Here is a 13,466-nt window from a genome sequence, read left to right on the forward strand (position 1 = left end):
CATAGGAATAGGCTTCTGTCGGGATATTAAACTTTTGATAGAAAGTCTTTAAAGTGGGATCCGAGCTGATTAAAAAATGCTCAGATTGACTCGGCTTCCTTGTTGCTTTAAGGGTGTCTTTGTACTTTTAACAACCAGGTTCCAAATTTGATTTCCTTTCCCCATAATCCACTTCACTCTCTTCTGAGATAGATCCTGCAAAGGAGGCTGATTTGTGGTTATTCTTCATTTTTGCCCTCTGCAGCTACGACATCAGCAGTGGAGCCTCGTCATGGAAAGTGTGGTTCCATCAGATCGAGGCAACTACACCTGTGTGGTACGGAATAAATATGGCATCATTTGGCACACCTACCAGCTCTGATGTTCTTGGTAAGTGTTCTTTCTGCCTGTTTGCACCAGGCGGACAGTATTACTAAGGTGGCTTGGGGCTGGGCGTGGAGGTGATTTAGATCCTTCCCACTGGGCTTTCCACTTACTGGCCTAGTAGTCACAAGTCTGCACAATTGCAGCCTCCAGAATTCAAGGGCAGCCCCACGTACAGGGCATTGTTGTTGCTTGTTTAGTCATTTAGCTTGTGTCCAACTCCTCGTGACCCCATAGATAGACCAGAGCCCGCCAGGCAATCCTGTCTTCCACTGCATCCCGCAGTTTGGTCAAACTCATGCTAGTAGCTTTGAGAACACTGTCCAGCCATCTCGTCCTCTGTCGTCCCCTTCTCCTTGTGCCCTCCATCTTTCCCAACATCAGGGTTTTTCCCAGGGAGTCTTCTCTTCTCATGAGGAGTATTGGAGCCTCAGCTTCAGGATCTGTCCTTCCACTGAGCACTCAGGGCTGATTTCCTTCAGAATGATAGGTTTGATCTTCTTGCAGTCCATGGGACTCTCAAGAGTCTCCTCCAGCACCATAATTCAAAAGCATCAATTCTTCGGCGATCAGCCTTCTTTATGGTCCAGCTCTCACTTCCATACATCACTACTGGGAAATCCATAGCTTTAACTATACGGACCTTTGTCGGCAAGGTGATGTCTCTGCTTTTGAAGATGCTGTCTAGGTTTGTCATGGCTCTCCTCCCAAGAAGCAGGCCTCTTTTAATTTCGTGACTGCTGTCACCATCTGCAATGATCATGGAGCCCAAGAAAGTAAAATCTCTCACTGCCTCCATTTCTTCCCCTTCTTTTTGTCAGGAGGTGATGGGACCAGTGGCCATGAGCTTAGTTTTTTTGATGTTGAGCTTCAGACCATATTCTGTGCTCTCCTCTTTCACCCTCATTAAGAGGTTCTTTAATTCCTTAAGAGGTTCTTTAATTCCATACAGTGCATTACAGTCGTCCAAATGGACTGGTGCTTGCATACGGCTTATGTTTGCAACGTACTCTGACTGCAGAACTTGGCATTCTCTTGTGACTGAATTTGTTGATGCTGCCTCCACAGTGCTCCTGTCTTTTGTTGTCTTCTCTCTTTCTGGCTGTTAGGTTATAAGTTATATGTGGCCAAGAGAACTGGGCCTGGAGTCAACATGCAGCAAGTGTCAGGGCCCATGGTGCTCTGAGGAACCATTCGGGGTTACACCACTACACCCTTCTTAACTTTTTTTTAGCCCAGGATTCATCAGAGAAGTATAAAACAAAGTGGCTGCAATCCCTTCTCTTGGTGCATCCACCTGTCACTGGGTCCCAAGGATGATAGCCCTGGAGAGAATTATTTAGCCTTGAGAAAACCCTCCATTGCCTGCCGAGTATTATTTTAATTTATCTTCCTTGTGTGGTTCTGCTGAGCATATACAGTGGTACCTCGGATTACAGACGCTTCAGGTTACAGACTCCACTAACCCAGAAATAGTACCTCAGGTTAAGAACTTTGCTTCAGGATGAGAACAGAAATTGTGCTCCGGCGGCAGCGGGGAGGCCCCATTAGCTAAAGTGGTACCTCAGGTTAAGAACAGTTTCAGGTTAAGGACGGACCTCCAGAACGAATTAAGTTCTTAACCGAGGTAACACTGTACCTGACTTTTCTTACGGTCTGAACTTAGGCCGAGACCGTATGCTGCCATGCTGATGTAGCTGATGCATAATCTGAAGATTCTTCACTGTATAGAAGAACAAGTCAAAGCACCAAATCACCTTGCCAGAAATCGGTTGCCCTGCCGTTGTTTACAGCGAATCCTTCCTCTGACTGAATTCACACAGCAGCATTCAAAGGCTTTCCAGAAAAAGAACTGTTTACCAAAAGAGCGCTCTCTATAGAGCAGGTTCCTGATGAACTACCGGAAAGAGCCAGCTCATTCCTCCTTTCTTTTCTCCTGCAGAAAGATCACCCCACCGTCCTATTCTCCAGGCAGGATTGCCTGCTAACCAGACTGTGGTGATTGGGAGTGATGTTAAATTCCTTTGCAAAGTGTACAGCGATGCCCAGCCTCACATCCAGTGGCTGAAACACGTGGAGGTCAATGGAAGCAAATATGGACCTGATGGGACTCCGTATGTCACTGTCCTAAAGGTTGGTACACAACTACACATCCCCTCTATGGCCCATTGCATGCTAGAGTTTGACCTGTACACTTGAGGCACTGCCTACCAGCAGTGAAATACTTCTGGAGCCTCTTGATTTGGGCATTATTGACGCTAAAGGCACATCCCTTAAAAGCAGGCAGAAAACCATGTATCATTCTAATTTCCGCCCATCAAGTTTGCAGGTGCATTTGAGGGAAAAATCTTCTGCAAAGTCCAAATTATGCTGGTGCAGCGTAATGGCTAAGAGACTGCAGCTGTAATCCTAATCCCAGTTTACCTAAACGTAGGCTGCAATGAATTGAATAGAACTTTCTGAGGAGATATGGTTAGGATTGCTATCAGTCAGGAAATCTCTGGTTGAGCCTCGCTCCTGCCATGATGGTCCCTAGGCAAACCACTCCTTCTTAGCCTCAACTCCCAGCATTCACTGTTATGCAACAGAGAAGTTCATACCAACTTGCCTTACAGGGTCATTGTAAGTACTGTATATTCCGGCGTATAAGACTACTTTTTAATCCAGGAAAATCTTCTCAAAAGTCAGGGGTCGTCTTATACGCCAGGTGGAGAATCTGCGATCGAGTATATCTCAAACTCTATATTTTAACTGGAAAAGTTGGGGTCGTCTTATACGCCGGAAAATACAGTACTGCAGCTGGATAACACATGTTCATCACTTTGAAAAATTGATTCATAGAACCATAGAATTGTATGTTTGGAGGACACCGGCAGTCATCTAGTCCAAACCCCCGGAATGGTAGGAATCACTTGAAAGAACCGTACAAATGAAAAAGAGGGGGAAATATTCTTACTTTAAAGGACCATTCTTACGGTAACAGGATTTCAGATTTAGCATCTGACCCAGCAACAAGATCTCAAACAAGATTTCCTCTCCTACACGATTACTTCCTTTGCCAATAATGTACAAGAAAAGTGCATTATGGTGCTTGTCACATTAGTGACGTGGTATGTTGTATGGAGAGTGACGGAATGTAAAAGCACACTCTATTTCAGCATAAAAGTTAGGGAGAAATAACAGAATTCATAACTGGCTGTTAAAATTGTATATATTTTGGTCCAGTTGAAGTTTGCAAGCTGTTTCTTCAGAAACAGTCCCCTCACAGTGCACATCATGGTAATCCAATCTAGGCGTGACTAGGGCATGGATGATGGAAGCCAGGTCTGTAGGATAGAGTGCAGCAGCCGTACAGCCAAAACCATCCACCTCCCTTCCAATGTCAGTGGAACCCCCCCAAGTTGGAATTTTCTTTTTAAGGAGGAGTGCAATCCAATCCAAAACCTGATTCCAGATTGGAGTGTCCCCAGCTTTGATGTCTGTGGCAGATCCATTCCTTGATCTATCTAGACCAGGATCCAGAATTATGTGGACCTGCGCATAGATTTATGGCCTCGAGGCCTACAGAGATGAACACCAGTCCCTATGTAACTGAGCTTGGAAAGTGCTCTAAACTAACACCTCTTCATCTAACAAGCCTCACTGATGGGTCACTTCTGGTGGCTCCCCACTGATGGATTTATCAATATATTTTGGACTCACGAATGCTAGCTGTGAGCACAAATAAATATATGAAGTTCAGCTCCAGAGGTTTTGAAGTAATCCTTCTTTTATTTATAAGCTAAACATATATCCATATACAGCCTGTATAAGTTTTCAGTCACCTAGCAGAGAAGAGAACACATTTTTACCTCAGAAATACTCTCCACAGAACTGACAGTTAAGAACCAGTTAGGAATAAAAATTATCAAGTAAGCTCCTCCACCTCTCTCCTCACTGAGTCAGGAGATTGACAGAAAGGGAGGGATGAAAATGCTAACACCCACAACCCTAGATTTGGTTGGCCATTACTAGCCTTCAGTGAGGCAGGCCCGGCCCTGCCAGCAGAGGCTCAGGAGGAATCATTACTGCCATCTTTCAAATAACCTTCCGAATCCATATCAACAAAAAGAAGAGAACTCACCCTAAAACTAACCTACAGGTGGTATCTAACACCAAGAAAATTAGTGCTAATATGCCCAGGAACCTCACCAAAATGCTGGAGAGGATGCACCTCCACAGGCATATACTTCCACATGTGGTGGGAGTGCCCCAAAATCCAAACATTCTGGACAACAACCACACGAGAAATATGTAAAATAACCAAGCAGGTGTTAGAAACCACCCCAGAATTGGTCTTACTAAACATCTTCCAAGACAATAATGCCCACTTACAACACAAAGAACTCATAATCCATCTACTCTCAGCAGCCAGAAACATTATAACCAGACACTGGAAAGACCTGTCAGGAGTAAACATGGACCAATGGTACCAAGTAGTATGGGAAACAGCCCTACTAGAAAAACTAACCAGTAACCTAAAACTGACACGGGGACAAACAGGAAGAAGACACCTTCACCCCGGTATGGTTCCCCTTCATCACACACACAGCCCAACAAGACAATGACAAAAATCTACCGACAGCATACAAATCAATATGGCTAACCTGATTCCAAAACACCCACCCACCCCACTCACACAGGAACCAAAGATCACCACAGCCAACCACAAATGAACAATCACAACCCTACGCCAATCCCGACCTCCCCCATTGCCAAAGAAACACAACGGAACAACAGAGAACCTACACAATCAACGCTGACACCAAACCCTACACATATTAAGGAAATAGAAACGTCGTCACCCCACCCCACCTCACCCACCCCACCATCCCACCTACCTCCTTTCCCCCTTCTCTCCCTAATGTCTCAACAATCCAATCTGATTTGTAAAAATGTTACATAGGGGAAGAAAAAAAAATACGAGAGAGACATTGCACTCAGTTTTGTAAATCAAGAAAATCTTTAATAATATAATAAAATAACCTTCTCACAACGGTGCTGTTTAGACAGGCCTTTACAAACATGATTCCACCGCCTTCCTTAACCAACCAGCATTTACTGATGTTGTAATTGAGGCTGACTTGGCCATGATCTTATATATGGCCTTGATAATAGTTCTATGAAAGTGCAAACTGTTAATACTTCAGCAGATAAATGATTAAAGGCGAGATAATATGGATCCTTAAATACCCATAGGGAAGTATCCACAGGGTGGGGCAGCAGTCTGTCAACTGATCCTGAGATCCCCTTTAAAATGACGGGGATACTGTGCTCCCAAAAATTTGCATGAGGACCGGACGCAGTTTTTATAGCTGGCCATAGCTCCATCTGCTTGTGTTTGTGAGCCTGCATTTCCCTTTCTCGGCTCTTCGTGTCCAGCTCTAGCAAAACTACATTTCTGACATACCTTCGAGGCATCCAAGCAAGTACTGTTCTCTTGGAAGATCATGGAAGATCTCATGATCTTTATGCAAGCCGAACATCAGGACCTTGGCAGATCACTCAGCGGTCTGGGTGCAGTGAAGCAGGCAAATTGAACCATTCCCCAGGCCCACAGTGAATCCCAAGCGCTTGCTTGAGTCTTCAACCCTGCCTAAACCACGATCACGGCCCACAGTCTTCTAGCACAGCCTTAACCAACCTGGCAACCTCTCTATAAACATTTTGGGACTACAGCTCCATAAGCCCCAGCCAGCACAGAGCTGAATTAATCTGTTGGGAGTCCAAAACCACTTGAGGGCCTCTAGGTTAGTGAAGTCTGACCAGGGATGGTTCCTTTCATTCTTCGCTCTTTAGTCTGTGTGACACAACCGTGTCTTGGCTAGATTTGGCCAGCCAAGGATATTTTGCAAATAGCGAGCAAATTAGCATGAAGGTGATCCTCAGGGAGGGGTAGCCAACATCCCTCATGCTGACACGCACTAATGGGAACCGGAGACTCATCAGTATTCCTGTGTTAATATAATAATAATAATAATAATAATAATAATAATAATAATAATTTATTATTTGTACCCCGCCCATCTGGCTGGGTCTCCCCAGCCACTCTGGGCAGCTTCCACCAAACATTAAAATACATTTAAAATATCACAGTTTAAAAACTTCCCTAAACAGGGCTGCCTTCAAGTATTTTCTGAATGTCAGGTAGTTGTTTATTCCCTGACTTCTGATTGGTGAGGGCGTTCCACAGGGCGGGCGCCACTACCGAGAAGGCCCTCTGCCTGGTTCCCTGTAGTTTTGCTTCTCGCAGTGAGGGAACCGACCAGAAGGCCCTCGGCGCTGGATCTCAGTGTCTGGGCTGAATGATGGGGGTGGAGGACCGCTCTTCAGGTATACAGGACCGAGGCCGTTTAGGGCTTTAAAGGTCAGCACCAACACTTTGAATGTTCTCGGAACGTACTGGGAGCCAATGTAGATCTCTCAGGACTGGTGTTATATGGTCCCGGCGGCCACTCCCAGTCACCCGTCTAGCTGCCGCAATTAACCACCATAACCCTGATCCTCCAGCGTGAACGTTAAGGAAATCTCCATTAGTAGCCGTAACACTTACTGGCTTGTCAGGAGCAAGTAAACTCTGAGAACTGCAGCAAATTTGAAGGGAGCTCGTTTTTAAAAACGAGAACCTTCAACCAAAGAAAAAATTTCAAATGAGCAGCTTCACAGTCTGCTTTAAAAAATGGAAGAAAGAAACTCATTGGCGGGGGGGGGGGGACACACAGAATTCGGCTCCCTAGCAAAATCAGAGAGTCCCTTTTGGTCAAGTAATGTGTACATTTTTTAAATAAAAAAAAAGAGCCAAGAAGCAGAAATTCAGTCCTGTCTGTCTAATGTGTGATGCAAAGATATTGTTTGGTTTACTGACGTTGAGGTCTCTGTCTATTCTGCAGTCTTGGATCAGTATAAACGCTGAAGGAGATGCTTACCTAAATTTGTCTAAAGTGACAGAACAAGATGAAGGCGAATATCTATGTAGAGCCACCAATTTCGTAGGCAGAGCCGAAAAATCATTTTGGCTCCACATTGACAAATCAAAACCAGGTAAACCCTCGACTCTGTCCCAAAGGCTTAGCAACTGCAAAGAATGAGCTGTAACGCTTTGTAGTCTTTCCTGTTGGACTGATACTGTATGTTGTGATGTCACTACTTATATTTAAGATAATAAAATGCTTTTTTTAAAAAAAATAATCAGTTGCAAAGGAAAAATTCCACATTGATGACTGTCTGACTTTGCTCACTACATCTTTATCGCTTCGAGTTGCATGTTATGACCTGAACTCTCATAACCTAGTTATAATCTATAGATAGTCTTTACCGATTTCATTGTTCATTGAACTCTGAATATCTCCTGCACGTCAAATTCAGGTATCGGGGAGGAAGAGGAAAACCTCCCTGCAGTCAAAACAACGTACAGGCCAATACTGAAAGATCTCTGACGGAAACTGAGAAAGAGGCAGGCCATTCCATTCCTTCTCCAGCTTTCATCAGGAATCTTTCAGTAATTTGGCATGTAAGTGTGTTGAAATCACCAGAGTGTGGGACGAGTTAACAAGTCGCTGGTTTCAAACTTTGATGTTTGGTTGGGTTGGGGGGGGGAATCCTGATCAGTTTTACATTTTTAAAAGTTAAGCTCTCTTTTTCTTTAATTACTCTCATTAACTGCATTTTAATCCTCGCTCCTTGCCCTTACTCACCATGACTTACTCTCTTCTTTCTTTCTTCCTTCTCCTTCCTTCTCTCTCTCTCTTTCCCTGTCTCCCTGCCCAGCCACACTAACCAAAAGACAGTCATATATGTGGAGGAAATTTTTCCATTCTGATGCTTTTGCTTGCATGCATTATTAGTGGGACAGAGTAAGAGCCTGGTGAAGGGAACTCCTTGCTTTTTAAACAACTGGTTGTGGTAGGGCATGAGGACAAGCCACTCGGCCTCTCAAATATTGTAATCTGCTTTTGAAATTTGCCTGAGCATCTGTGTTGCCTTCTCTGGGAATTTGGCTTTGGAATCCTGTGGGTTCCCTCCCCCCTTCCTTCTTATTTCTTGTGTATTTTTTTTTCCTCCGTAGACAGCAGGTGTTAACAAAACAGATAAGGAGCTAGAAATTCTGTACTTACGCAATGTTACTTTTGAGGACGCTGGGGCATATACTTGTCTTGCTGGGAATTCTATTGGGTTTACACACCATACTGCTTGGCTGACGGTATTACCAGGTACTTCTGCTCTGTCACTTTCCCCCTTTCCTTTCTCAAGGGCCTCGGTGCCCACTTCCGAAATGCCAAATTCTTGAGCGACAGATGAGTTGTTACTCTTGCAGCCAGCTTGCGTTGAGGCACACTTCACCTTTCTCTGCGACACGTAACTTGTTAACCAAGTTGGCAGTGAACGCTTCCGATTCTCAACCCAGAATGACGTTGCATTTAAGTGGGCAGGTGCAATGCTCGTACTCAGTCTCAAAATGGCCCATCTACTGAGATGTGACGCACAATTTTACCTCCATTGCACCACCAGTTTGTTTCAGACTATTTGCTGCTCAAGCATTTGACATTTCTGTATATTGACTTTATGAATTGGGTGGCTTTTAATGTCGTTGAATCTAATTAAAAGTGCTTCTTTGGCTAGATTGTCCATATTTAGTTTTGGAGAACACCAAAGCCTTCTATGTCATAAATCCTACACAGTACAGTGGTACCCCGGGTTACGTCCTTAATTCGTACATAACCCAAAAAGGACGTAACCCAAATAATTTGTTCTGCGCGTGCGCAAACCGAAAAAATCACTTATGTGCATGCGCAGACCGCGAAAACGCTTCTGTGCCTACGTGAATCGCGCACGCTTCGGGTTGCGCTTCCGGGTTAGCGGAGTTCGTAACCCGAAAAGTACGCAACCCGAAGCGTACGTAACCCAAGGTACGACTGTACGGCCTATGGCATTGACAGCTAATTTCCCATAATGTTCCCATAATGTTCTTGGTGGAGGCTATCTATTGCTGAACAAAATCTCTCATGCTTCCACTCCACAATCACCAGCCTTTCTAATACCTGTAGGCTTCTGTTGGGTGGGAATGTCGAAGCTCTGTTACAAATGAATGCCACGGCGTGACAGCAATTGAGAACGTGTGCTCTGTGAATTCATTTTCATTAAATTCCTTTATCTGTGCTAGCTCCATAGAGTTTATTGGGTACCATTTCACCCATATACAGGAGCAGTATATGATTTCTCCAGTAGAGATTCGGCAGGCAGAAGCAGACCTTCTGAAGACCTTTTTATGTAGATAGGCCTTTGTAACTCTACTTATTTATTTATTTTAATCAGCCAGTCATTTCCATTTTTGTTTACCATTTTTATGGTGTTTTAAGTTATATTGCTGTGCACCGCCGTATTGTAGTGTACGAATTGGCGTTGTACGAATACTTTTATTAGTAAAGAATGCTTCATGTCTCCTATCCTGAAAAGCATTTTCTACAAAAACCTATCAGAAACCTTTTCTAGACATTTCTATTAAATTCTGTAGATAGTGGTGATGATAACCTCAGAATCGGGCTCAGTATTCTACCCATTTTATTACTGAGTAATGAAACAGGATCCATGACAGCATTCTCCCAACCTGGACTACAGTTCCCATTAGCCCCTCATTAACTCAGTCCCACCTGTGGTAGAGCAGTAGAGTGCTTTTCAATGTCCCGGGACACACTCCTTTATTTTTGCTTAAACAGACTTGGATATTCCAAAGATCCAGAGCATATGGGAGTTTTAAGCGTATCAGTAATAGAAGTTTTGTTTGTGTGTTACGAGAGAGGGAGTTGTGAAGAGGGTAGATGCATTTCAATGTGCACTCTGCCTAAAACAGGCTGAGTTTCATAATCTTACGGGCCACGTACAAAAACCAGGTATTCCATGGGGTATACTTTCATTAACAAAGAGTGTTAAACAAAAAACAAGGCTAAATGAAAATTGTCTTACACGATCAGCCTATGCTTGGTGTGTAAGTCCTAGAAACTGTATAGATTTCCAAGCAAGACTGAAGAAACCAGAGTTTGTTTGAAAATATAGCCAACCAGCCAACTTTAAGCCCTTCTGTTTTAGTTATGTATTATTGCAACTGAACCAAATACTAATGTACTACTTACAGTGCCTTTAGGAAACCCAAACTATCTATTCAAGATTCTTCAGGCATACAATATGGCTAACTAAAAATACGTATTTTAGAGAAATAATGCATGTAAAACACATTTCCCCCCATGATTATTTTTTTTAATCTATGGGGGAAAACAGAACAAATTGCTGCAAGACTGACACAGAAATTAAATTGTTTGATACATGACAAACCTTTGTGGCACTTAGATTCAGAACATTGCTTTAAGCACAAAAACATATTTGATTTGCTACACTTACCTAGTTCTGCTCAATTGTTTTGTGGCAACTGATTGGAATGACAACTCTTTATCAGAGAGCCAGTGTGGTGTAGTGGTTAAGAGCGGTGGACTCGTAATCTGGGGAACCGGATTCGCGTCCCCACTCCTCCACATGCATCTGGGGTGACCTTGGGCCAGTCACACTTCTCTGAAGTCTCTCAGCCCCACTCACCTCACCGAGGGTTTGTTGTGGGGGAGGAAGGGAAAGGAGAATGTTAGCCACTTTGAGACATCAAATCCAAACTCTATTATTATTATCTTTTGGGATGTCACAGGCATTCTGTAGAATATTAGGTGTTTGCACTTGGCCTCTAAGATACCTACTGTACCACATAAGGCATTGTGTTGGAGAACATATACTTTGTACTTTGCTGGGTGTTTGGGGTGTGTGGTCCAGATTTGCTAGGTATTGTCTGAATTGAAACGTTGCCTATATGGTGCCTGCCTGTCTCCCATTCAGGCTCCTAACGTATATCTCTTACTCTGCAGCGGAAAAGCGAGTTGCCGTGGACGATTCCAGCTCCCTTTATGCAGGCATCTCAGCTATGGGACTGGCTTCGTTCTTTTCATCTTGGTGGCCGTGGTGGTGGTTATCTATAGAATTAAAAGGCCCTCCAAAAAACCGATTAACACCACTACTGTTCAGAAAGTCTCCAAGTTCCCACTCAAGAGACAGGTAACAGAAAGTAGATACAAGGTTCCTATTCCTTATATCTTTCCTTTCCCTTTGCAATCTTCTGCCTAGATCAGAAACTTGCCCTGATGATTTATGTCTCCGGAAGCTCTAAGTGAGATCTTTGAACGCTGTTAGCAGGAAATGGTATTCTCCACATATTTTATCTTTGTTTTCATGATTTGAAAACAAAACAAATGTGTGAAATACGGTCTGAAAATCTGGTGGTGATTTAAAATGTTCTGGTTTATAGATCCTGGTTTTCTTTATCTGGTTCTGCTAAGGTGTGACATTTATATAGTGTTCCTTCCAGTAGCACCTTACAGACCAACTAAGTTTGTTCTTGGTATGCACACGAAATCTCATACCAAGAACAAACTTAGCTGGTCTCTAATGTGCTACTGGAAGGATTTGTTTTTTGTTTTGTTTTGTTTTGTTTTGTTTTGTATCTGAAGAAGTGTGCATGCACACGAAAGCTCATACCAAGAACAAACTTAGTTGGTCTCTAAGGTGCTACTGGAAGGAATTTTTTTATTTTGTTTTGACTATGGCAGACCCAACACGGCTACCTACCTATAACTGGATTTATATAGTGTGTTTAAAAGACCTGCTGGAGAAAAGGGCAGAGACCATGTTGGCATAGTTCTGTGCTAGCAAGAGAGAACGCAACTGAACTGGATTCTGCTCCCACTGACGTAATTTGAATACAGTATTAGGCCTCTTTCTGGTGGGTGCTGTTGTGCATATGAAATTGACCCCTCCACATTGTGTAGTAGCAGAACTGGAGGCACAAGTACCAGTGGTGCTGGGCTCACCTGGGGGGGAGATGGCAGATCTCGAAGGGGGCAATTTTCCATTTGCTAGACGTTTGTTTCTCCGTTTCTGAGCTTCAGTCGTTGCTGCATTAGCTGAGTCAAAAGTGGTGACTTCTCGAACAACGAAGTCTTGGGAAAGCGGAGGTGTGGAGTCTCACTCTTGGGCTGTGTGTTTTCCCTACGCACTAGAAATATTTTCTCAGGTGGGGAGATCTTGACGGGAAGCAGTCGAATCTCCATTGGCAGAGGTAGATGGCTTCAGGAGCAGACCTAGGTCCTGGCAGGTTGATAATGTCCAAGAGTTAGTAGATTCACTCCAGTTAGATGAGACAGATTATATGTGTGTCTGCATATTGCAGCTATTTCCCCTGTCAGCTAGCCAAACACCGTTGCTGAATTTGGGGGCCGTGCTGATTAAAACAAAGTATGAGCTTGACATTTGCATATTAAGAGAGGAAGAACCGTGTGTCCATATTGCAGGTTATGGAATGAAGCGAAGATTCCTCCGCTAATGCCCTTTTGCTATTCTCCTTCTATGACCTTGTATGCTTGCTAATAGAAGCTGTTGGCAATAATACCTCATTTGCTGTATTCAAGCAGGTATCTTTGGAGTCCAACTCCTCCATGAATTCTAATACTCCCTCTAGTCAGATCACCCGCCTTTCCTCAATGACGGACCCAATGCTGGCAAACCGTCTCAGAGCTTGAGTTGCCTGCGGACCCCAAGTGGGAACTGGCGAGATCTCGGTGAGTAAAACGTAGTTTTGAGCTGGTTGACGCTTTGCTGCTCTGATTTTAGGTATTCAATATACCACCTTTCTTACAGCATTCCGAGTTAAATGCTAACGTCTTTGCTTGTGTGTTTTGCTTCAGCCTGACTCTAGGAAAGCCACTGGGCGAAGGCTGCTTTGGTCAAGTAGTAATGGCAGAAGCAATGGGGATCGATAAAGAGAAACCGAACAAGCCCATCACTGTCGCTGTCAAGATGCTGAAGGTACTGAGAACAGAGAATGGCAAGAACTAGACTCTCACGTGCCTCTGCTCTCCATATTCTTCCTGGTTTTCAGCCCTGCCCTGGGTTCCTCTGCATGGTTTCTCCCAGGTTTCCCACCTGCTTTCGGGGCCCTGCTTAGCTTGTCCACCCCTTTGCCAAGCTGCCCTAGC

The 13,466-nt window shown here is 43.9% G+C and overlaps 1 protein-coding gene across 1 annotated transcript in view; it reads left to right on the forward strand.

Annotated features, from left to right (window-relative positions):
- The window catches only part of FGFR3 (fibroblast growth factor receptor 3), a 67,887-nt gene that overhangs the window by 41,355 nt on the left and 13,066 nt on the right, over positions 1 to 13,466 (forward strand). The window contains 9 exon segments of the mRNA XM_033148411.1: positions 245 to 358; positions 360 to 369; positions 2,306 to 2,496; positions 8,468 to 8,612; positions 11,304 to 11,348; positions 11,351 to 11,490; positions 12,903 to 12,995; positions 12,997 to 13,049; positions 13,176 to 13,295. Coding sequence (XP_033004302.1) covers positions 245 to 358; positions 360 to 369; positions 2,306 to 2,496; positions 8,468 to 8,612; positions 11,304 to 11,348; positions 11,351 to 11,490; positions 12,903 to 12,995; positions 12,997 to 13,049; positions 13,176 to 13,295 — 911 coding nt within the window.

This window comes from Lacerta agilis, chromosome 5 (genome assembly GCF_009819535.1).
Source record: "Lacerta agilis isolate rLacAgi1 chromosome 5, rLacAgi1.pri, whole genome shotgun sequence".
NCBI classification, from domain to species: Eukaryota; Metazoa; Chordata; class Lepidosauria; order Squamata; family Lacertidae; genus Lacerta; species Lacerta agilis.